The 26670-nt window shown below is 40.0% G+C and overlaps 1 protein-coding gene across 1 annotated transcript; it reads left to right on the top strand.

The window, feature by feature from the left end:
- The first annotated feature begins 1825 nt into the window (after positions 1–1825).
- Positions 1826–25176, top strand: SIAH2 (siah E3 ubiquitin protein ligase 2). Its single transcript, XM_063306569.1, has 2 exons — positions 1826–2551; positions 23684–25176. Exons 1-2 carry the CDS (start codon positions 2117–2119, stop codon positions 24239–24241), a joined length of 993 nt encoding a protein of 330 aa, XP_063162639.1. The 5' UTR covers positions 1826–2116; the 3' UTR covers positions 24242–25176.
- Positions 25177–26670: the final 1494 nt, after the last annotated feature.

The following is a 26670-nucleotide window of genomic DNA, read 5'->3' on the forward strand; positions in this document are numbered from 1 at the left end:
ATTTAGAAAAGGACACTTTACTGGGTATACAAAAGAAATTGGCTGAAGTTTTAAAAATTAAAAGGGAAATACAAATGATAAACCAAGAGAATGACCTGGAAAATGTTTTCTTATTGGATCTACAAAAGAGGGTTGTTAAAGCCTTGAAGAAATCTCTGCAATGGGATCTATTATGTTATCACGGTTTTATGGTTTTTAATTCTGTAAGCTGCCCAGAGTCACCGTGTGTGAGTTGGGTGGCCTTATAAATTTGTGGAAGGAAGGAAGACCAAATACTATGACAATATTTGATTGAATTAAAGATTAAGATTGTTAGAAGTAAAAGGAAGGAACATAAAGTTGGTTTATTTGACCAAGGTTAAAATAAGACTTCTTCTTTTTTTTTTGCAAAGTTCTGGCAAAACATAATGGACTTGTTGCTGGCACCAGGATTGAAAAGTTGATGTTTTATGGATTTGCTTATAGATAAGGGATGAGGTATGGGATGAAGAGATATCTTTTTAACTTTATAGGGGGTGAAGAGTTATTAAATTTGTTTATACTTGTTATGATGAAGGTTGGAAGTCACTTCTTTATATAATTCTCTTCTTTTTCTTTATTATAGTCTTTTCTTTTCTTTTTTTTCTTTTTTCCTGCACGTTTGTTCCTTTTCCCATTCTCTTCTCTAAGTTTAATTTGTATTAGTTTTTACTATTTTAATTAAAATTCTTAATAAAAATTATATTCAAAAACAAACCCATTTTAGGATTTAGATTATATTATTTGTGCTGTCTATCTTAACACAGTAGGAAACCATGTTGATTTACTCAGCAGCATAATCAGAAGAGACTTGAGACCTGGAAGTGTTTGGGGATGACATGTGGCCTCAAGACCACATATTGTCTACTTCTAATAGAAAAGGGTGTAGCTGTGTACGTAAGGCTAATACACCTACAGTCTGAATTTACCTAACCTCACTCTTGATTCTGTGGAAGCAAATTAGACTGCCCTGTTACATCAGCATGGAAAAAAAGCCTTGCATCAGGTGCGTATGTATGTTGTTTATTCGTTTAGTCACTTCCGACTCTTCGTGACTTCATGGACCAACCCACGCCAGAACTTCCTGTCGGTCGTCAACACCCCCAGCTCCCCCAGGGACGAGTCCATCACCTCTAGAATATCATCCATCCATCTTGCCTTTGGTCGGCCCCTCTTCCTTTTGCCCTCCACTCTCCCCAGCATCAGCATCTTCTCCAGAGTGTCCTGTCTTCTCATTATGTGGCCAAAGTATTTCAGTTTTGCCTTTAATATCATTCCAAGTATGTTACGTCAGGCATAAATCCTCTGGTTCCAATGGCGAGCGACATCAGACTTTCCTTGAAAGGCATTTCTATCCTTTTTCAACCCCCTGGAGAAATGGCCAAGAGTGAGTTCGCTTACCGTCTGCAGGATGAGTAAAACAAGAGGGATCTGCTGGGAAAGCAGCGAGCTAAACACCAGCAGATGGCGGTCAGGAAACCTCATTCCGGCTTTGCTATGCCTTAAACAATAGAGTAATCGGCTCTCATGTGCGCGCGTGCCCATCGATCCCTCTCCTGCCGTCCTCTGCCCCCTTTTTCTCTTTCTTCCAGGGCCTTCGTTTGGGTCCCCGGGAAAACCGCGGGAGGAAAGGGGACGAGGACGAGAGGCAATTGCAGCCTCCGCCTGCCATTAGCAAAAACTGGGGCATGCTCAGTAGGAGCCGACATCGGCTTGGGAGCAGCCTGTGACTACACCACCCCCTGCCTCTCTTTCTTGCGTCAGATTAATGTTCCGGGGAGGTGGGTGTGGGGAGCCGAGAAGGAACCACGCTCGGTTTGTCCGGGGGAGGAGCGGAAGGGCTGTTGGGGGCGAAGGACTTGGCTCGGAGCGCTGAGCTGGCCCGCGGAACGTTGAGGCTTCTCTTTTGGAACGCTGATACACTTTGGAACGCTCGCGGTTTCCTGCGGCGCCAAGGCGAGGCCCGAGCCGGTTCTCTAAGGAACAGCGGCTCCAGGAAGACGGGGGTTGTTGTTTTGAGTCCCACTGGCGGGGCCCTGCGGGGTTTCGGTGAGCGATCTGCTCGGGGTCCGCAGTTCGATGGTTTGTTCCGACCGAAATGAGCCGCCCGTCCTCCGCCGGACCCAGTGCTAACAAACCTTGCGGCAAGCAGCAGCAGCAGCAGCAGCACACGCCATCCCCGGCTGCTGCCCCCGCTGCCAACACCACCGCCGCGGCCGCCACCATCTCTGCTGCCGGAGCCGGCTCTTCCGCGGTCCCCGCCGCGGCCGCTGTGATCTCGAGCCCTGGAGGGGGGGAAAGTAGCGGGGGTCCGGTCTCGCCTCAACACCACGAGCTGACCTCTCTGTTCGAGTGCCCGGTTTGCTTCGACTATGTGCTGCCCCCGATCCTGCAGTGCCAGGCCGGGCACTTGGTGTGCAACCAATGCCGGCAGAAGCTGAGCTGCTGCCCCACATGCAGGGGATCCTTGACCCCCAGCATCAGGAACTTAGCGATGGAGAAAGTGGCCTCGGCAGTTCTTTTCCCTTGCAAGGTAAGGCTGGTGGGAGCAGTCGACGGGCAATGCCACCGGGAAGGAAGGTGGGCGGGGAGAGGGACGGGATGGAGCGACGGAGACCGACGCCGCTGGTCTGAGCACCTGCCCTTGAGGTTGCGGCAGGGAATCGCAACTGTTTTTCTAATAGTGGCTTTATAAAATTCCCCGTTCCCCCCCCCGGGAAGACTTCCGGTGATCGCCTTGAAATTGTACTTCTGACTAGAAAAGTCTTCGGTTTTCCTTTCTCCGGGGACCTCTCTCTCTAAAAGACTCGTGAAAGTGAGGCGTAGCGACATCTTTATATATTCTGTCCCTGGCATCCTTAAGTTCATTCAGACGACCATTCCAGTCGCTCTTTCGCCTATGCATTACACTTCATATTGGACTCGGCACCAGCATTTCATGAAATGAAACCATCTGCTCAAGATTTCTGCTTACGAACCATCTCCCGGGTGAAAAATGAACTTGAACAGAATGGTTGCTACTGCATTCTCTTGGGGAAAGACTGAAATAGAGCTAGGAAGGCACCCGATATAAATCTCGCGTGGACCCTGGATCTAACCAAGTCAATATTCTTATCTCAGCTGTTGATACCCCCTCTGTGGGCTATTTAAAGTAGTATCTTAGGGCAGCCTTCCTCAAGCGGGTCCTCTTCAGTTGTGCCGGTGCTGCCTTTGGCCATGGTGGCTAAGAATTCCTGGAGTTGCAGACCTATTACATTTGGAGGATGTCGTTACAGAATGCTTCCCTGAAGGATTGTTGTAACAGAAATTGAATTAAATGTATGTGAATAGTCTTGAGGACTTTAAAAAAAAGTATGCTGTATGTTTTTCCCTAATCTTGTTTCATAGATCTCTATAGCAAACTTGCCTCCTTAGTTAGGTTACACTGGGGGAAAAAATTCAGGAACGTACAGGTTTAGTATCATAGTCTTTCCTGAATGTTTGGTTTCTGAAGGTGGTATTGGCTGCTTTTCTCATCCTCCCCCATAACTGTTCCGCACTGTTCTTCCAAATTTATAGTAAATCATTCTGAAGTATAAATTGGAAGTTTCAGCTTTCTTACCAAAACGCAGATGACACTTCTCAGCCTAAATGAGAGACCGAGTGGATCACTACTAAGAAGGAAGATGGAGAAAAAATATGAAAATTGTTTATCCAAGAAAGGAGGTTCTTTGGATTGGAAATCTGGCTGATTCAGATAGGGGTGTGAAATCAGTCTTGGATGAGATTGCTTTGCCATGAGAGATCAGACTGAATGCTTGTACGCTCATTGCCTGCTGAGTCGCAAAGACCTGCTGTGGCCAGAAAATATTTTTACAAGCTTCGGCTTGAACAGCAGTTGTGGTTCTGTGTGAAACAATTGAACATGGCTTGGATAATCTCTTCGTTAATTACAAACCAGACAATAGCAAAGTATTTTAATAGGCAGTGCCTTTGTAACTTCAGAGTGCGACTTTTCTGATGCTGGCAAGTTACAAAAAGTTGGGAAATAATTCAGATTTTGCACCAGCTGTACTGGCTTCCAGTAAACTGATTCTAATTCAGAGGTGCTATTGTTAATAAAGAAGTCCCAAATGACTGGAGGCAGGACTATTTGAAGGGTATAATGTTTTCTTATATAACCTTGCCTATACTTTCAGAATTATGTAGAGGATGCTTTATGAATGCCTATCACTAAGATTTGTTAGATTGACATGTACAAGAAGCAGTGTTGGAGCCATTACTCAAAAGGCCCTGTGGTCTATCCTTTGAGGTTCAGATGTTTAGGTGAGCTGCAAAAATATATTTATTTCTGTTTAAAACTTCCTCCAGTCAAATTCAGGTTGGTCTGCAAATTTGAAATTGTTTTTCAAAACTTTATTTTTTATTTTATTTTATTTATCTAATTTATCCCCGCCCATCTCCTCCCATCAGAGGACTCTGGGCGGTTTACAACAATCGATTAAAACCATCACAATAAATACAAAGAGTAGAATATAGTAAATATATATATATAAATAGAAGTAAAAATAAGAATCCAAGTGGCGGTTGTTATGTTAAAGACTGTGGATATGTCATCTGTTGTCCAACAGTACACTTTTTTGTCCATTGCTTGGTGAAACTGTAGCACTGAAAAGCCACTAAAAGCACTTTAAATAATAACATGAAACAAATGCCCCAATTAGTGGAGGGTGTGGAGGAAAGATTCCTAAATATCTGGGAAGTGTCACTGTTCAGCAGCTACAAAGTAATATGACTGGTATAACAGGAATTATAAATGGAGCTATTCTAGAGCATAGATTCCCACCACTTTATATTAGAAGCCTCTATAACGACAGTTCAGTGAAATGCATCACAGTTAATGGGCATCCTGCCTTAATCCTGCTAGATACTTTTGCAGACCTCTCGGGGTGATGCTAATCTCTGTGCTGTAGTTATTAATAGCATAATGTAATAGATCATTCCAGGATACATCTTTTAAGCCATCATTATCTACCTAGTGACCTACAGATGTGTGGGCATATCCATTGGGAATGTTGGCTAGAGAAAATAGGCATAGTGGTCTAATATCTGAAGACTTCTTGGTTGAGGAAGGTTGCTTTAAGCTGTTTGTGGCCTGAAGGGGCCCTCTCTGGATCTCTCTTTGTCTCCTTCTTTTAGTTGACTATTCAACATTCCCTACATCCTTGAATCCTACTACCAGTTCCTACATCCTTGGATCCTACTTCTGGATCCTTATCAGATACTGTCTTTTTAGGTTTTTAAAAATAGGTGTCTTTTCATTTACAGAATGCATGCAGATATGTAGGAACTACTCCCTATTTTGGGGGGGGACCCATTTTACTTCTCAAATGATAAGACACCCAACCATCCACCCACCCAACCCAAGTTCATTATTAAAGAAAAGGATTATAGCAAGTCAACAGGATGAACATGGATGGCACCATATAGCATTAGTCCCATAGGACCCCTTCTGTGCTATTTATTGCTTTTTCTTCAAAATGTCTCCACTCCTCTTTCTACTTCTGTGATACTTTTACTGGGGGAAGCAGTTACTGCATTGCATCTAAGTGATCTAATATTTAAAAAGAAAAAGATGTATCAGCTGGCAACGGGGAGAGCTGTTTTCTACCCTGACTTTTTACCACTACTGATCTCAAGAACCCGGTCTCTAAACTTGATATACTGGTATCAATTTCAAGTGTCTTTTGCTCCCAAGAGTTAGGTTTAAGCTGATCAATATGCACTCTAAACCTTCTAACATGTCATTGGGACAGATCTTAAGGTCAGCTGATAAAAAGCAAGGCTGGAAATGTTACTTAACTTATCCAGGGGAAAGGCTCCTGGGAAGAAATGAAAGCTAAGTTGGAGAAGTAGTGCTGTCCCATTGATCCCCAGATATGAATTAAAAGAGAAGAAGAGACATTAGATAGAGTAGTTGTTTTTCTTTCATTTAGGGGGAGTGGAACAAGGAAAGCATGCCTGGTTCCATGCCTAGGATCTCTAGTTTAGGGGTAAAACATATTGCTTCCAAAAGTGTTAGGTAACAAGACTGAGTTAGAACTTCAGGTGGAAGCTTTCTGCCAATCATACATGGCAGTATTGAATTATATGAACTTTTGATTCTAATTGATTCAGTATAACACAGTCATATGCCTAGGTCTGCTCAGCATAAGAAGCTGTTAAGTCAAACCATTGGCCCAACTAGGTGACTGTTGTCTTAGATACCAAGGGGTACAGTTTTCATCAGACTAAGATAGTATGGACTCTGGTGAGGATGGATGGCAGCTGTGATCCAAATCAACTGGAGAACACTGATAGAGGAAAGTTGTCATACATTGACTAGGGGTAGCTCTCCATGGTTTCAGATACAGATTTTTTCCAGATCTACCTAAAGATACTAAGAATTTAACACTCTCATATAAGTGTATGTTCTACTGCTGAACTACTGAACTTTTTCCCATTAGGCCACTCAGCCCATCAAGGATGTAGTAGGACCTGTCAGGTAACAGTCAGCTCCTCTGTTTTGTCATCAAGAGGCAAATACTTCAGCAAGACTTTTGATAATGTATACCATGTCATTCTGATCAGCAGATTAGCTGTATGAAGGCTGAATGGCATGACATTAAGAGGATATATAGCTGGCTTGAAAATTGTGCTGGAAGAGTATGGGCCATCCCAAAATTCAGTCCTGGGTCCCCTACTCTTCAGTATTTTCATTAGTGATGGGTGAAGAGGTGGAGGGAATGCTTACCAAATTAACAGATTATTAGTGGACTAACTAATACCTTAAAAGACAGAAATGAAATGTGAAGAAAGTAACAGAGTAACATTTAACAGGGAAAAGTTCTTCAGTTAGGAAACAAAAATCAAAAGCACAACTATAGGATGGGGAATACTAGCTTAGTAATAGTACTTGTGAAAAATAGATTAGGAATTGATTTCAAATTAAATATGGGCCAGATGTGTCATGTGGCTGCAAAAAAGACAAATACAATATTGGTCTATATCAACAAAGTTATTTTCCAAATCATAGGAAGTAATTATTCCATTGTATTCGGTTTTGGTCAGACCCACTTCAAATACATCCGAGCACCAAACTTTTAAAATGGATTCAGAGAAGAGCAATGCAGATGATTAGGGGAGTACAAACTAAGGTCTGTGACAAACTGGGTATGCTTAGCCTTGAGAAAAGACAACTGAGATATGTTAACTGTCTTCAAATGCCTGAAATGATGTCACATAGAAGATCAAGATCTGTTCTCTACCATTGCAGAGTTCAGGACATGGAATAATAGATCTATGTTTGAATTTGAACAAACATTTCTCTAAGAGCAAACAGTGAGATGGAGTAAGAGCAGTGAGACAGAAAGGTGGAGTAATTGGTTTCAATGTTGCACTGCTCTTACTGCTTGATTAGATGTGTTTAAGTGAAGGCTAGACAACCATTGGTCTGGGATGTTCTACTCTGGGTTCCTGCTCTGACCAGGGGTTGGACTTGATGGCGTGAAGTTCTCTTCCCACTTTATGATGCTATGAAATGGCAAATGAGCTTGGTAGAGCTTATGTGGGCCACCATGCACCTCTTATGGACACTGTTTGGATTGGCATACTGTATTACAAATTAAACATGCTGAAGGTAGCTGTATGTGGAAAGTGAACATAATTTATTTTACCTTCAGACAAAATTATTATGATTTAAAACCTTCATAGAAAAGTCTTTCTCAGCCTGGATTCCTTCAGATATAGTGGGAGTAAAAATCCCAGATTCCTCCACAAGGAATTCTTAGGGTTGATTTTAACACATCTGGAGAACAAGCATCTTGAGGCCCTGAAATGTAATGTGAAATATTATAATTTATATAAAAAGAGCCACTTTTTTCAGTACTGTAGACTCAGCTGAAGGCTATACATATACCATTAAAAATCAAGCACACATTCAAAATGTGTTTAATACATGCTGGTTTCAGGCTTAGTATATTAGCTCAGTATCTGCTAATAAACGGTTGATCAAATAAACTGTTGCTCAATTAGAAATCCTGAGAAGTACAAGAAGCAAATTGTGCACAATGTCCTGGGAATATGCCTTTCTGAACACTGAGTAAATATGGATATAAGTGAGACTGAAAGGTCAGTATCTCTTGGGGAATTGGCAAAATCAGTTCATTTCATACATAGTATTTTTAGCCTGCTCATGTTAAAAATACTAAGATCAAGACAGACATACACATTAGTATCCAGGTAAATTTATTTTACAATATTTACTTAAAAGATTTCCAAAACTGCTTTTATCACAAACCAGTTTACAGAAATGAAATAAAGCAAACTACACAAAATACATACACAGTAATCAGCAGGTGAAAGGCCAATTGCAATAGGAAAGTTTGGAATATTTAATAAAATTATATGTGTATGTATGTATGTAAAGATATTTGGGTGAATATTTGTCACCTAAAAGACAGCAAAACTGGTGCCAGCCATACTTTCTTGGGGCTAGAGTATTCCACACTGGAAGTTCCAAAAAAGCTTTTGGAGCAAACTTCTGTGATAAAGATGGCATTCTGAGAAAGTGTGTTGTTGTTGTTATTATTGTTGTTGTTTCCATCACCATCATATTATGTACAGATGTGTGCATGTGGTCTAAATGGCTGGTGCTTCAAATGGTCTTTTAAAATGCACATTCTTCTCAATGAAGTATGATCCAACTCCTACTCTTTGCAGAAGCAGAACCTGTGTGAATGTCTCTATGTGGTTCTAAGTGGTTATTCATTTGGTTTTACATTTGTATCTTTCTTTTCCTCTGGGTCCTGGGAGGTACATAAGGAGGAGCATCCTCTTATTTTATGCTCTTCACACTTCTGCAGGTTCAGTTGGCCTGAGAAAGAATCAGCTAGTGAGCTCCATGGTTGAGGAAGGATTTGAAGCTGGATCTCTCTTGCCCAGTGTTTCTCAACCTTGGGAACTTTAAGATGTGTGGACTTCAACTCCCAGAAGCTTTGCTGGCTGGGGAATTCTGGGAGTTGAAGTCCACACATCTTAAAGTTCCCAAGATTGAGACACCCTGCTCTAGTCAATGTCCTCAGGTACCACACCACATTGCTTCTACCTCATTCTGTAGTCTTGAGCAGGGTAGGTCAGTCTTCGGCAATTTAGTGCCTTAGAACATACCTCATCCAGCACTGGCTGGAAATTGGGTGTATTGTAGTCCAGTTCACCTGGACGTCCTCAGGTTGGGAAAAGTGAATATAAAGGACAGAGCCATGTAATAGGCATAATTATGCTTGCTTTAATATCAATGTCTTGGAAAAGGTAGTTTCCCAAGTTCCCACATCTTCTTTCACTGTTGCTCACACACACAGGTTTTTTTTTCTCCCAATTTACATTTCCCAGTCTTACGTCTCTGCTTAAAATCTTTATTGCTTGTGGTCTGTTATTTTTAAAACTCCTGCCTTGCTTCTTGAGTCATCTCTCTTCTTGACTATATTTGCCTCAGAATTTGACTGGTATAAGCCAGTGAGCTATAGCACTTCCCTCTGACCAGCATGCATGTGTGAAAATGAAAAGTTTTTTCTCCTTCACATCTGCCTCAATTAAGGGCAGCACTGTCAAACTTTTCCACTGAAGTCAGGAAGAAAATCTTAACTTTTCCTCCTTTCTCCTGCAAGTTTGGACGTTCCATACGGGCAGAAACTGCACAGACACAAGATCATTTGAACTGAATCTCCAAAATAAATACGCATCAAAAAAGTGTCCTTTTAGCATTATTACCCTAAGCTATTTCCTTTTGTTAATAACCTAGGTAAGAAATCTCTCATGGAAGGCAGGGTTCTGTTGCCAGAAAGTTTCTATAAACTGATCTCATGGAATCTAAAGGCAAACGAAGAATACACACTACTTATTTTACCTCTTAGTATGAACAACATGCTCAGGAGGGTTGTATCAGAAGGTTCAGATAAGACTCCCAAGCTAGTGTAGTCCACTTATTTTGAACTTCAGCTCCTCTCAGCTCCAAGCACTAACTGCTTACTGCATTCACGCTTTGTGTTTTCAGGTGTACAGTTAAAACTTCTGAGGGTTACATCTCAAAACCATTTCTGGGCAGCATCAGTTGCAGTGGAGTTGGTGCAGCGAAAGCAGATCTTTTCCTGATCTGACCTACTAAGGAAACCAACCCCTTGTGGATATACAGCTAATAAAGCTTTTCTGTTTGTATCTTTCAGAGAGATTTATGGGCATTAAAGAAGGGATGGTATAGTGTGATCGCTCTTCCTTGGCCAAGAAAAATCAATATTATTTATTAGCCTTTGTCAGTTGCCCATTTAAGCCCACCTGTTTGGAGGAATGAGAGTTGTTCTTCCAGTTTAATATAGGTGTGTTGCCAAAAACAAAAAGCAATAGGCTCATGTTACTGTTGCCTAGTTTTACATCACTGCTTTACAGTCACCCATAGAGTTAACAGCCTCCAAGGAGAACGGGGAGATCATAGCACATTACTAGAAGTGCTAGTTTTTCCTGCTTGAGAAGAATAACCATGGGGGGAAAAATGCAATTCAGTGTATAATATAATTAGAGCAGCCAACTAATCTCAAAATTGTGTTGGTCAATCCATCTAGCCTTTAAACTGATTTACAGTTATCACGCTACACTAAACTAAAATTTTATATCAACCAACTTAGATAGCCATCTTGAGATTTGTCCCAGCTAGGTGCCAGGGCCTGGTTGACTTCGGCTGATCTCAAAAAGCTAAATGGAGTTGCACTTGCTTAGTACTTGGATGGGAGACTACCAGGAACTCCTAGGCTAGAAGTTGAAAAAACATTCCAAATGTGGAAATAGTATACCACTTCTCTACTGCAACTAAGAAAGCTGCATTAGCATTTCCCTGAAGTCAACAACTGACAAATTTGTCTTGAAGGAGCTTCTGCCTTTTTATTCACTGGATGGGAGTTCTAGGAAGACACCAGATCAAGAAAAGCTGCTGTGGGAGATGATGTGATGAGGTGAGATGAATCCAGAGCACCCAAACTCAATCATCTCCTAAATTGTGACTCCAGATTAGATCTGTAAAAGTGCCATCTTCATAATAAATCACTATATACTTGGGGGTGAATGTTTATAATTTTAACTAATTAAATTAATTCAATGTACAAATTAATTTGAAGGAGACCGTTTAACCTGTATATTTGAAATAGAAGGGTTGCCTTTGCAGCTAAATTATCATTGCTAATTTGATTTGGAAATGTCATCATCTGTACTTATGGGACCACTTTAGTGATCCAAAACAAGCAACTGGGGGTTTTGGCAGTTAGGAGGAAAAATTGCTCTGCTGATCCTTCACCTCCTTTCAAATATAAACAAATGAGTAGAACCCAGCTCCTTGAGAACAATGGCAAAGCTGCTTTTGGTTTAGTGGTTTGTGGCAACATCCAACAGCAGTGACACATTTTTTGGGCCAAGATCAGAAGATATAATTGATGGCCAACAGAGAGGGAGGATTAGGACATCAAAAACAAGCACAGAAGTGCTCTGTCCTCCCTGTTACCTGTTTCTTCTCACAATTAGTAGCTTTGGAGGCTCTTATTCATAAAAAGATGAAGTGCCCACCAGTCTGTTTGCTCAGAGTAAGCAGTCCTTAGAATAGTCTTTCAGGAACAAGTGTCATATGGTAGCTCAGATGCTGGACAACATTGAGAAAACCTAACTTTAAACCTACCCTCTGCTACAGAAACATCAGCCATGGGTGTGTTTGATTAAGAGTCACCCACCTTTTTAATTTCTGAATGCCGGGCAGCATTGTTACCTCAATACCTACCTTCACTGCACCCCACCCCATCCCTTCTTCTTTTTTTAATTTGTTCCTGTTATCAGTAAATTCAACACTCGAATATTTCTATGGATTTCTTTTTAGCTGGAGAGGAGAGCTTTAACCTGGGCAGAAATACTAGATAGGTGAGAACTAGTAGGCTGTTCTGGCTGAATATTTGACCTGTGACTGAGAAACATTGTACAGGTCAAAGGAAACCCCCACAAAGTTCCATGACACTCCATTTTAAGAGGATGGGGGATTGTCCAAATCAGCATATTAACTGTGGCAGCCATGAAGGTCTAGATAGGGTAGGTGATAGCCACAGAACTAGAGTTTCAGGTTTTATTGATGGGTTCTACTTCGTTACTGCCCAGGAATAAGAGTTCTGCTTCTGGCTATATTAGGAATTCAAGGCTAAAGCAGTATGTGCTCAAAGCATGTGTTTCTTTTCCAATCAACTCCTCCCACAATATGTGTGAAGTTAGCACATGCAATCTAGTCCAGAAACCTGGGACTGGAGGCACTTCTCAGTGGGAGCCAGGGGCGTGTACAGGGGGAATCATAAAATCACAATGTTGCCCATGACATGTGATCAAGGGCTTCCTCTTTTTTGCAATGGGTATAAAAAAGGGCAGGGCTTCAATCATGCAGTTGTGGCCCCCATCTTGACTTTTTTTTGACACACACCACTGCAGACATTCTGTCAGGGCGGGTTATCAGTTTTTCTTACCCTAGTCAAATTTCTCCCATGCCTCTCTCCTTGCTTCTCTGTTCTGCTGATGCAGATCAAAATTGCATTTGCTTATTTTTGCAGCCACGTCAGTCTGCTGGTTCGTACTTAAGCCAGGTATCTCCCATACTATACCTGCTTACTTGATTCCTCTGTCCCAGGTGAAAAATGTTGCATTTGCCTCTGTTAAATTTCCTTTGGTCTCATTTTCAGGAATACCATTATCTGTGCCTTACTATTCTATACTGTAGAATGAATGTATCATTGTATATGAGCATATGGTCACTGTCAGTGAAAGCTTGTTCTATTATTTGTTTGTTTGTTTGTTTATTAAATTTGTCGCCGCCCCTCTCCTCCCACTAGAGGGACTCTGGGCGGTTTACAACAAAATACAACATTGCTTAGCTATCTCCAAGTCCCTTTAAGAATATGCCTGAAAATTTATTGAATGTTGATTCAAGAAGGGAGGGAAAGGGGAGGCAACCAATAATATTAGATGGTTGGTATATTTAGGGAAGAAATCCCTATGCTTTATAGTGGGCAGGAATTAATAGTGGTGATGACTTTTTCTAATCTGAGGCTACCAGATCTTGGCTGATATGAGAATGTTCTCTTTCTCCTCACTGATATCCAGTGGTTATCTTGATTTATGCAGCTCACATGTGGTAGCCCTGGTCAAGTCCTGATGTAATCAGAAGTTCAGGCAATGGACTACTTGTCATAAACAGAAATATGGATCTTAATTTCACTGAATGTTTATTCAGTCTACTAATCTCCCTTTATTTTTGAATTTAGTAGAGCATCTTCTGTTAATCTGATTCAGCAGTTCTCCTTTCTGGTCTTAATGAGAACAGTGCATCTATCCAGACTAGTTCATCTTTGTTCTTCATCTTAAAATAATGTTAATTAAAATGGACCAATAGATTCTTTCTGCTGTTTTCCTTTCCCAGATTAGCCTTTGTCTGACTGAATCAAAAGCTGCTTTGTATTTATCAAATATGACAAAGAGCAGAATAAAAGAGACAGGAAAAAGCTTTATTTTCTACAAATGTTGTTGATAAATCAGATGGGGCAGAGCAGCTATTGATCGTATTTATAGTTGTTGATGTATTTAGTGGATGATTTATGAATAGTCTTGAGTCTCTTACTCATAGGGGCAGGATTTTGCCTCCTCTAGGATGGATCTTTGTAAGGTTTTAGACTGAAATTAGATTGTAGCAGGTAGTGTAGAAATGGCACTAGCATGCCACCTTTTTTGGCTAATTTGATATTTTGAAAATATGTTCACAGTACTTTTTGCAAAATAGTTGCTGGGGGGCTTATACAGCTATAAAATACCCACTATAGGAGACATAACCAGTTACAAAACATTAATTTACCAAATACTGCTTAAGCAGTATGTTTGCCCCATCCTATAGGATATTATGTATTATTGCTATGTTCTAGGCCAGAGCTTCAGAGAAACACATTTATTCAGGTCAGATAAACAACTAGAGGTGTAGTTGTATAACATGCTAAGTTTGATTAGCATGTTAGCCTTGGATAAGGTTTTTTTTATGGCTTACCACTTTTTGCACAAATTTAGCCTATTTGGTTAGCTTAAGAGTTAATTCAGTAGTCTGGTTAAACAGGCGGTATTACCTAGTCATGCAGCTGAGCTGCTGAGCACAAACAAGTCTTAAGGAGTCACTAGGCAAAAGAGGGATCTGGAGCAAGATGGCTGAGAAATCTAAGAAAGGGAGTCAAGAACGAAGATCCTGGGCACGGAACAGAAGAGAGACTGTGACATTATCTCCAACAACCCCATAGCTTCTGGTACAGCTCTTTAGAGTTCAAAGTGGTTGACCCAACTACCAGCTCAGCTGTTGCTTCTTATTGGGGCTGCGTGACTCTTGGTTCCCGAAGAAGCTATTTCTCCAATAGATCTTGACCCTGCACCCCCTCAACCCTTTCTTCTTGGACACAACAATAACATTGTTTTAAGCTTAGAAGAAATGAGACCAGGGTCAAGAACTGGACTAGAACAATGCTGGAAACTGCTGTTTTGTGTAGCTTTCCACTGTTTTTATTATTATTATTATTATTATTATTATTATTATTATTATTAATGTAAAAGATCGGGGCTGACATGGAATTTTATAGGCAGTACTGTAAGAGGTCTCTATGGACACATTGGTATCTTGGGTACCATGTTGGAGGCCACAGAGATACAGTATCACACTACAGTTTTATCAGTTCGGTATCACTGTTTGAAAAGCAGTAGAGAATGCAGATAAAAGCACCATGTGGGCCTTGCTTGCATTTATTGAAATCCCTTGTGGAGCTCCAAGGAGCCATTGTCCAGCACCTGGTGTTGCAGAAGCGTTATCTTTGAAATAATTAAAAATGTTAGACTCGGTGTTGGAAAGCCCCGTTTCAAGCTACTTATTGAGCCACAAAGCTCATTAAGTGTCCTTGGCTCAGTTGCCATTTCTTAACCTAACCTCTCTCAAGGGAGTGTTGTAAAATAAAGGGGAAGGAGGAAAAGAGATAAAATACCTTGAACTCTTTGAGATAGAAATGCAATATAGTAAGACACTAAATCCTTAATTTTACAGACCCCCATTCAATAGACTTCAGCTGCAGTGGACGAAACCTGTATCGGTATTTTCACACGATTTTTCTGCATTTACAATATATTATGTAAATTATACCAATTCTGGATGGCATATATAAAAATTACGCAAGTTCAGATTCATCTGTAAGTGATACCTCTTCCCCTCATTTGTTCCATAGAGATTTTACTGTATTAAATATGTCTTTCTGGTTCTATTCCCAGTGTTTTCCCACAAGTCAAGGCTATCCATTTGCTTGATATGAAGCAGTAGAAAAGAAACTCTGCCTGTGATGTTGCAATCTTGCTTGCTTTGTCCATCATAACTGGTTCAGTTTTGATGCTTGCTACTTCAGCTCTTTTAACATCTTTCCTTTCCATTCCTGTTACACCTCTTTCCTCTTCAAGAAGCAGTATTCAGGAAGGAGGGGTTCATACATCACACAAAGCCTAATGGGGCTTCTTTCCTTTTAGCTTAGTGTAGTGTGGAAAATCAACCACTGTGATCTGGAAACTGTATTTTATATGCACACTAGACAACTCGACCTATGGTAAATTTGATGAGTGAACCCAATATTTATATAGGGATTTCAGCTTTGGTCAGGATTGATTTAATGCTCTTAGGTTATTATTTTCATTGTTCATTGGCAAGGATCTTTATAAACCTGGGGCCCATAACAAGCCACTGCCTGTCTCAGGAAATGGTTGCCCCTCTGACATTTTAAAGAGAAGACAGGAAGAAAATAGCAAATGAATAAAATAATACATTTGTCACCAAACTGTTGATTTTAGGAAAAAAAAAAACTGGAATTCATCTTTGGAATCCTCCCCCTTTCAGGAATTATAAGCCATGCCCTAGAGATCTACAATTTAACAAGCTGCCACAGGTATTATTGACCTTTGTTCCTCACTCAGCTGTGATTTATGCACACCTGGCCTTCAGGTGAGAGTATTAGGTAAACTGCTCAGTTGGGTGAACACCTGCATCATGCAGATGGCAGAGGAGGAAGGTAGTGCTACATTACCAGGCAAGCTTTTGCTGATGTGATGCATGCATCCTCCACTCATCTTTGTCCTTCCCCTCCTCCCTAAGATGTCTGGTTCATGATTTACTCAGCTTCAGAATAACAGCTTGTGTAGATCTGCTGATCACCAGTATTGTTTTCCAGGTGCAGATTGTTCTCATCTATCGTGGGTTAGCAGCAGTTTCCACCTGCCTGCCTGCAGTTTTGCTCTCACTACCAACAGAATCTTTTGTAGCACTTGAGGTCAAGACAGCCCCACTTCCCTGGACATCTTTACAAACTTGCATGGAGGCTTCTGAAAGGATGGGTGGGAAATTTAGCCACAGAGTGAAGCAGGCACTAGAGGGGGTTGTCTTTTTGGATTGTTCCTTCTGGGAGCAACAGACTTCTGTCTTTTATCCAGATCTGAAGAGTAAGGATAGTCAACCTGTCCCAAAGTGAAAATCTGGGACATATAATATTTTATATTTATTAATTATATAGTTATTTCATACTACTTACAAACTGCTTCAGTCCTGATGGACTCTGGATAAGGTACAACAAAGTCAAAACAAAAATGAAAACCAAATGTGTATGATTAAATTAATATCAAAAGTCATTCATAAACATAGGGGCCCATAAAACCAGCCCAATCTAATCAAAGCGCCAAAAATAAACTGAAATACATCTGCTTTGTATTAGTTATGAAATGTCAGCAGGACCTAGGTCATCCCTACTGGGGGGAGGGGGGGTAAGGATAGGGAAGGGTATTCCATAGTATGTGGACCACCACTAAAAAGGCCTGTGGCCTGGACCCCAACCCATGTATCTTGCAAGGAGGTGGGCATACAACAGTCCTCTCTTGATGACCACAGAAGATGAGCCGATTCTATTCTGAACACTGGAAAAAAGAAAAGAACAGAAAAAGAAAAGGAAAGAAGGAAAAGAAAAGAAAAAGAACACCAGAACAAGGAAACAGACTGCCTATACAACATCTTCCAACAAAATGGATACCCACGCAACTTCATCAAAAAGTGCCTGACCACTCAACCCACTACAGCACAACCAACACAAGCTATGAAAAGGATAACACTGCCATATATCAGAAACATCTCAGAAACAACAGACAGACTATTACAACCACACGGCATCACCGTAGCACACAAACAAACTAAAGCCCTCCAAAACATCTTAAGTAAACCAAAAGACCCAGTAGCCCAAGAATAAAAAACAGGAGTCATCCACAACATACAGTGTAAGGACTTTAGCAACCAACTCTGTAGAACAGACAGGCAGAAGACTAGCTGAGCACATCCATGAACACCAACTAGTAGAAGACATGATGAAAACTCCTTAATCTCACCACACATGGACAGACTCAACCACAGTTTCAACTGGGAAACTGTCAGCATCTTAGACCAAGCTAAATCCAAAAACACTAGGGAATTCCTGGAAGCTTGGCATGCAGACAAATCAGCAATCAATAGACACATAGAGATGAACCACATTTACACATCATTCAAAAGAGACAATAAAAAAGCGAAGAAGAAACAAAAAAAACCAAAACACATCCTCTTCAGCAACCAACACCCAGATAAGCAGGGATTAACACCAGACAAACGATCAAGCAGAAAGCAATACCCTAATCAAGGAACTACCAAGGAGAAAACCACACTGCCACTAAAACTGGCAGGGCAAGCCACTGTACTATATATAAACAGGGAGCAAACCCTACACTCACTAGCACTGATTCTAGTCGGGTAATGAAACACCCACAAGCAAACAACTAAGTTCAGAGAGCACCAAGGGGTCCACAGTTCAACCCTGAGCTAGAGATATTCTCTCCTATGAGATTCTATTCTGGCAAGCAAATAGTGTTTAGAATTTTTCCTAAAAGATTAGGAAATCACCTGTACCTAAATTCTGTGCCCAAGCCATAAGGCTTCACTGTGTTCAGGCCCAATAACAGAAGTAGGTGATTTAGTTAATCAATGAGATTTTACTGTATTCTCAAATTGTATTCGGTTGTTTTAACTTTCATGATCGGGTCTTGTAATAAAAATATGTTCATTCATTCTGGCAAGGCTTACTACAGTAGTATCAAAAAGTACCATATATACAAGGTCTCTGTTCAAACTGTTCTGACTTACTCTCCTTGAAATTCTTTTTTCCTATTTGATACACAGTTAAGATCAAGGTAGATCTCTAAATATTTTGTAACTCCCACATCTCCCTGACTATTGACTTGTGTTTATGGAGTCACAGAGCACTAGATTGCTTACTCAAGTTTAGATGGAAACCAGGAAGGTTGTTTGCATACTTAAAACTAAAACCTTGCCCAAGGACAGAGCAAAAGAGGGGTTGGAAACATGGCACTCATGGATTCCCAAAATTAAATGAAAATTAAGTTTAAAATGCTGGACATTTGGTGAAATAGCTATATTCTCACATGAGAACCCAGGAAAGAATGAATGATGAACTCCTATGAGATTTCAGCATTCTTCTGTAATACTTGAGGATTAGATTGATGATGAAATTTCATGTGATTGCTGTAATTTTGGTTCCTGGCCTCTGCAAAGGTTACTGATCCTGCTGTAAACCAAATACATTTCACATTTGATCAGTTTGCACAATTGTTCCGCTACTCAAAGAGAGCAAACGATACTCCATCACTTTCTCATTTCTTTTTCCTCAAAAGTTGAAAATCTGCATTCAAATCCAAATTCTCCACTTGCCTGGACCAAGCCTAATATACTCTTAGTCTTAATAGTAAGTTAGTTACAGAAGACCATTGCTGCATTTCAAAAGTTCTATTTCTGAGTGTATATCTAATCTGCAGTGTAAGAGAACAGTATTCCACTAATTCAGAAATAATAATATAGGCAAACAATTAACTGTGTGCCCAGCACAGCATGTGCCAACCTGTTCAGTTGCTGAGATGGCAGTTAACTATGATTGTGGGAGGTAAGGTGGGAGTAACAGTGCTTCTCAAATAAAATGTGGAATAATTGGAAATGGGCAGTGGCTTAATAGATAAAAAATATTATTCACTATTCAGATTTCAAGGATTTAGGTATAACTTGACTAACTAAGCAACAGACACTGATGATCCATTGATGTCGGAGTGTTACAGGACTTTACATTTCTTTGTCAGTTTAAACAGATTTTTTCACATGTTGCATTTATATTTATTTGCCTATGGACAATAGATCATAATGTAATCTGAGTGGTACACTTCAGAACAGTTTAGAGCAGTGTTTCTCAATCACTTTAAGATGTGTGGACTTCAGCTCCCAGAATTCTGCTGAGGTTGAGTTGCTGAGGTTGAGAAAAACTGGTTTAGAGAGGATGCTTAAAAGACATCATTTTGAGGATGCATGTCCCAGCATCCTCAGTAAAATTGCCTAGATGCTGGGTCACACCATTTTGCTATTTCATTGATGTCTTCCCCACTGCAACACAAATTTAATAGTACTGTAGAATTGTAAGGAATTGGAGGGGGAGGGGGTCACTTAGTCCAACTCTGTTTAATTCAGGAAATTCACATCTAAAGCATTTTTAAGTTGTCTTTTCAACTTCTGCTTAATTACCTCCCCTAGAGAAGAATCAACCACCTTCTAATCTACAGGTACTGATACAGTATTTGATTTGCTTGGATGTATGCAAATAGTCCTTTCCCTTTTACAAATGCTCAAATGATACGTTTTAGGTAGTTTATCCCATATCCTTGATTGATTGATTGATGGGCACATGTAGTCACTCAGTAACAAACTTAGGAAGTAGTTGTCTTCCATCAAATGCCCTCCACGTGTTGTTGTCTGGAATTCCCATCCTACCTGACCACTGAATGCTGGGAAGAAGTTGTCACTTGAAGCATCAGGACTTTTTTGAGTGAGGCTTTTCTGAAATTTCACAGGCCTCCCTTATGATTCGTTGTGGCTCTCTTTCATTTGTAATCCTCCTGATTACCAGCACCATTTTTTTTCTCTAGAGAAAAATCTAGGAACAGATGGAATAGAAGCCCTCAACTGGGGAAGGGGGCACCAGATTGAGGAAGGTTGCAAAGCATCACATGATACATGCTCCTCTAGGAATATGCAATGGTTAGTGGATGCAAGCCCTTATTCTTGAGTATCATAGAACTGAAATAGATAAAGTTCAAGCTCAGTCTTGTCCTAAAATGGTCATTCCTAACGTGGATTTGGCTTGTGATAAGATCTGCGTGTTCATGCTGACAGGGCCAGCATCTTTCACATCTGTTATAGAAATGCTAAGTATTTTCTTTCATTGTAACCATGAGGCCTAGAAATTTAATAATTTAAGTAGATGATTCATGCACTTAGCATTACAATGGAAGTCCAGGATTATTTCCTATAAGAATCCCTCAAGTCCCAGTTTATAGAAGTGTTTTTTCTCTTTCTCCTACTTCCCTTTGATCAATCTTTTATGTAAAATCTAGTATATTTTTGGTTATTTTCTGCAACAGTGTTGTAGTAGATCAAAAAGCTGCTAGCCAAGAGTTATTCAGGGGTTACAGGATCACTCCAGTGGAAGCCCCATCTGTTTACCTTGTTCCCAGCCGAAAGAATGCTGTAAACGGAGCTGAATAAAAAAGCACCAGCCTTCCCTCTTACAGAGAACAAATTATTAGTAGAGCAACAGTCAGCTCCCCAAACTGTCAGGAAACAAAAATGCTTCATACCTTTTTGTTGACTTAGCTGTAGCTTTTCCGTTGGGCTTGGTAATATCGCGCTCAGCAACCTCAGCAAATCTGATCAGGCTTTATAGGTTGCCCAATTATGAATGCAGCTTTTAAACAGCAAAATGCCATGGGAAATGCTTCAGTGCAATTATACAATGTGAGGTGTTAATTCAAGATGGAATGATAGCTGCTGGATAAAAATAAGTTCTGCCTGAAGGCCCTTGATGGCAAAAGGATAAAATGTAGTACATATAAAATGGAAGCAGTGCCAGTCAAAAGATGTGATAGCGTGGAGAACTTTTGTTCGGAATTCCAGCCATTCCATTCCATCTCTCATGGTTTCCCATCATCCCCATAAGTCAGTCAGTATTCCATAGCCACTGGTCTCTTTTGACTTGCATCAGGTTGCCTCAAGTCCCCCTCTACAGGTTTGCTTCTAAAGCCTTTCTGTACTTCTACAAACATTGTGGTTGCCCCATGCCTGCTGATAGCCCTTCCTTGGACATAAGCTGTTCCATTTTGATGGGCAGGTGATGGGACTTGCAGCGTGCACATTATTAATAGAGGGCATGATGATCTACTGGAAATAGCCTAAACTGAGTTCTCAGGTAGATGCAATATTCCAGGCCAATAATTAAACCTATACTGTATGTCTGATTCACAAATTTAAAACCTCCCTTAAACAGTCATAGAAAATGGTTCAATGTTTCTTTAAGGTATTATAAGCAATGGATATGCAGTTCCTTTCTGTTTTTCAGATCTTTAAATTTAGATAGATGTTATTTTAAGTGACTTTTGGATGCCGCACTCTGACCCTTGTATATTGAATTACTTGAGGAGCTATATCATGGTAGTTACCTGTGCTTAAGAACTAGAATAAAAGCTTCTTGTCATATAGCAAATTTAAAAGACTTAATTAGCTCTGAATAGAAAATAATCAAGGATTTGTGTAATGCTTATCAATTGTGTAATGCTGATCAATGTTGCTCCTGTTCTTCATTTTTTTGATCTACAGTATATCTCCCTTTCCTCAGGGAGCTCAAGAAGTATAAATAGCCTCCCTTCTCCAGTCTTTCCCTGCATAACAACTGTGCTTGAAGGAGGTTGGGCTGAAAATCAGCAAATGTCCCAAAATCTCTGAGAGTAAAGCTGAACCCGGCTTTTCACAGATCTACCGTCACCACATGGCCTCTGTTTTTATTAATAGAGGCTTTCTGAGAACTGCATTCTGAAGTTAGACTGGATGCATGTCAAGCATATGAAAGAATGTCCAAAGCAACATAACTTGCATTGCTTTTCTCATCTCCATGCGCAAAGTAGGCCTTACTGGCCTAAATGAACCCATGATCTGATCTGGTAAAAAGCAGATTCTTACGCTTCTTTATGCCATGCTGTTCAGCCATCCCATGTGTTCCACTCTCACTGTTTTATGTCCTTAAGGTAAAGGTAAAGGTTTCCCTTGACATTAAGTCCAGTTGTGTCTGACTCTAGGGGGCAGTGCTCATCTCCGTTTCTCTGGTTAATAAAAAGGCTTTTATGCATAATCAGTATGCTCTAAAAGGTGGGGAAACAGGGATTGGATTGGACTGAATAACAAAAATCAAGGCATTTGTATGCTTTGTTTTCTGAGTTTTATTCTGACTGCAAAAATTTAGTTCTTTGCTGCAATCATCAGCATTTACCCAGAGTTCCTGCAGCATAAATATATCTGCAATTCTCAGTAAAGGGTCCTCTGTCAAGAACTGAGTGCTTTGGAAATGAAATATAGATAGGCAGAAAAAAGGAGAAAGAAAGGGAGAAGTGGAATGTTGTGACATCATGTTTTAGGTAAATCCTTTTGGACAGAATGGAGTGGGATGAAAATGAGACCTCTTGTTGAAATCTGAACAGCCATAGCAAATTTATATTATGCCTATTTTGACTCTGGGATGACTTATTTTGCTTAATGGGGTGAAGGTGGGGGACAAAAATAGATTAAGCATTTTTTTCAAATAAAAAATAAAGCACGCTTGTAAAAAATCAGGTTGTAAAATGTAGGAGTTGCATCCAAGAGACTATATGTAACCAATATTGGCAGAGCAGGAACTACATTTCTGTGGAATGGTGTTTAAACATGAAGGGTGCTTGCCATGCAGCTGTTGAACCCTGTCTCAGATAATAAAGCCATGGTAAGACTCACGTAATTGACTTTCCCATGAATACTCAGAGATATAGTAATATATGGGGCTTCACAATGGGCCTTACAATGCAGCTTTCAAAAACCAAGATCGTCTTGAATTTTTTTTCTGGAGAGGATTAATAACCCCTCTGAGACAAAACTCTTAACTACAGAGTGTTCTAGATGTACCTATGTGGCATCTTAGAGATGCAATTAAACAGTGTCCTTTCCATGTAGAACGTCCCAGGTTCTATCCCTACCATTTCATGATATAGGGTTGGGAAAATCTGCTTTCCAAAATCCTAGAGGAACCAATGGTATGTCCTGCTATAATGTTAGTTTCAATGTTTCTAATCAAGATAATTTATTTCCTTTATCCAGTGTCCACCAGAATTAAGACACAGGTCATTGTTATATATCAGAGGGCATAGGTTTTGCATGAAGAAAGTCTTGTTTCAGTCTTTGGTTAAACATTTAGGCACCAAATGATGAGAAAGATCTTGGTCTATGGCTCTGGAGAGCTCTTACTAATAAGTTAGATCATGCTAGGCTGTACAGTAGAAAGAAGTGGTATAATTTTGCAGAACAGGTGGGGGTTTAATCAAGTAGCAAACAGACAGCTGTATTTTAGGATCTTTCCTTTTGTCTTTTCAGTATGCTACCACAGGCTGTTCCCTGACACTCCATCATACAGAAAAGCCAGATCATGAAGACATTTGTGAATATCGTCCTTACTCTTGTCCATGTCCAGGGGCATCATGCAAATGGCAAGGCTCCTTGGAAGCTGTTATGTCTCATCTAATGCATGCCCACAAGAGTATCACAACCCTTCAAGGAGAAGACATTGTCTTCCTCGCCACAGACATTAACTTGCCGGGAGCCGTTGATTGGGTGATGATGCAGTCGTGCTTCGGCCATCACTTCATGCTGGTTCTGGAGAAACAAGAGAAGTATGAGGGTCATCAACAGTTCTTTGCCATAGTCTTGCTCATTGGCACTCGCAAACAAGCAGAGAACTTTGCATACAGGCTCGAACTGAATGGCAACAGACGGAGGCTGACATGGGAAGCAACACCACGCTCCATCCATGATGGCGTGGCAGCAGCTATCATGAACAGTGACTGCCTTGTGTTTGACACTGCCATAGCACATCTATTTGCAGATAACGGGAACCTTGGAATCAATGTGACTATTTCTACATGTTGTCCGTGATATTTTTGTTTAATTAGTTAAACCATGTGGTTTCTCTGGGCATAGTGCTTTCATGTTTTGCTGAGTTATTTTTTTAAAAATCGTATTCAACTGTTGCCCTGTCTTTTCCTTCTCATGCAGTTAACAAGCACATGAGGAAGAGCAGGATTTTGCCACCAGTGCCATCACAAACCTGCCATCCACTTTGGAGTGATGTATCTGTAGTGTAATCTATATATGTACACTCCCTCCATTGTATGAAATCCTGCACAACTGTTAATCACTGAGTGGAAGTATACCCACATAGGGAGTATGTCTTCATATGTAATACAATTCTTACTCACCCTGGCATTTTATAGACTACATTCATTGGGAGTTTTAAAATCACAGTTATCAGGATAGTTACTAAAGCAAAATCAATCTGTCCTTTTAATCCAAAAGGGAAGAGATATATTTTTAAGAGTTTCATTGGAGTTTTTTAGAGGAAGAAACAATTTCATCGTCTTGAAAAACAAAGCTTTTTTTAAACATAGGGGAGAAAAGAGGTGGGGCATCCATCAGAGGTGGATCTCCTATGCCTAAAGAGCCCATCAACGTGTGTGGAAAAATGAGGTGCTTAAATAGACTATACTATTCTGGTTACATGCAGGGAACACCATATTTAAACAATTCCACAGAAGAGAAACATGGCACAGCTGAAATAATTCACTAAATTACAACTTCCCTGCTATAAGACTGCTACTTAAGGGATTTTTTTTTACCAAGAGGGAATTTTTGAAAATGTGATCTTTTACCCACAACATGAAGTCCATTTTTATACCTCAGAACTTTGCTGGTTCCTTGCACCTCATCTGTAGGAAGGGGCAGCACACACTGCTTTAAGCAACTGAGAAGGCTCTTGACCATCTTTGTAACAAAATATTAAAAAGAAAGAAAATAAAGAGAATGTGACTGTGTTGGAATTGCTTTTTTTTTAGCTTTAACACACAGAACTTTGTAGATTTCACATTTTACACAGTAATGCATACAGGAGAAGAAGCTACTTTGTCAACTGAGTTTCCTTGCTTTTTTCTGGCTGGTGAATTGGTTGAGTTTTTATTTTAAAAAAGATAAATGTTTTCTATTAGGAATGAAAACTTTGGGATATCTGCAAAATAGGCCCACTTCATCCACTCATCCTTCTATTCCTACAAGAGTTGAAGAGACTCTTTGTCAGAATTGCTTAGTTAAGGGGTTGCAAAACATCCATATATCTATGTATGTATGTTTACACATGGCATACTTCACATACATGACTAACATTCTAAAAACTGACCTAGAAAAACATAGGAAAAGCGATACGAGGGTTGTCTTGTTTTCTGCTATTTAAAATTTTTCTGTTGGCGTAGCCGTATTTACTCTAGTTTTCTAAATAAATATTTTGCAAAAAAAAAAAAGCTTGTGTGGGCTCTTTTACTGACTAGAAAAAGAACACCTGAGCATCACTCTGCATTCATACCCTAGCTGCCACAGACAAATATAGTTCACTGGGAGAGCACATCTTTTGCACTAGTCTAGTAAGGTTCTCCTAACACAGTGAAGATCAGTGAACAGAAGTGGAGTATATTCTAGTAGAATCGTATTCCCATGATGTCACATGTGTCATGACATTAGTAAGCAAAGTATGTCATTTGTGTGGTGACGTCATGACATATATGAAGTCATTCTCTATCACTACTACTATCACCACAGACCCCCATGCTTCCCATCTAGCTTTCTGGCTGAGAATATGGGTAATCATAATCCAACATACTAGGACAACAGATTGGGGAAGGCTGAAGCTAACTCTTAGGATACAGGAAGCCAAAGATAGCATAATTGTTTTCATTTCAAACATACACTTGGCTTTTCCCTCTAGCAACATACACTGAGTTATCAAATATTCATAACAGAATGCAAAAATAGAGTAGCTAAGAAAATTGAGTGTTACAAAACATGAAAGGATCTGGTTTAATTTTTGTCAATGCTATGAACTTTTTCTGCATTTGGTAACCATTTATAGCTAGCCAAAATTATGCAAAATAATTATTTGGCGTTCTATTTGTTTTCTTTTTGTTTTTCCTTATACATCCTTTTGGTACAGAGAAAGACCTTACTTTGAATTGAAGTAACTCTTTCTTGGCCTGTTGAAGATCAAGTGAAAAATGGCTGTAAATATATTTTGATTGATTTATTTATTTTTCAAATTTCTATCACTGCCCATCTCTCCCAAAAAGGGGACTCGGTGGTTAATTTTGATTACTATTGACTACATATACAGTAGATGTGCATTGTTTTTTTACTGCTACTATGCAGAAAAATCTCTTCGGCCTAAATATTGCTGAAGCTCACTAATTAAAAGTTCTGAATAGGGTTTGTTTTTTTTTACACTGCCATATCTTATCCATTTCTAATATGTTTAAAAAATCCTT

This window comes from Candoia aspera, chromosome 6 (genome assembly GCF_035149785.1).
Source record: "Candoia aspera isolate rCanAsp1 chromosome 6, rCanAsp1.hap2, whole genome shotgun sequence".
Classification (NCBI taxonomy): domain Eukaryota; kingdom Metazoa; phylum Chordata; class Lepidosauria; order Squamata; family Boidae; genus Candoia; species Candoia aspera.

Coding starts and splice junctions, on each gene's coding strand:
- SIAH2 (XM_063306569.1), top strand. CDS start 2,117: ATGAGCCGCCCGTCCTCCGCCGGACCCAGTGCTAACAAACCTTGCGGC. Junction 2,552..23,683: donor CAGTTCTTTTCCCTTGCAAG/GTAAGGCTGGTG, acceptor TTGTCTTTTCAG/TATGCTACCACAGGCTGTTC.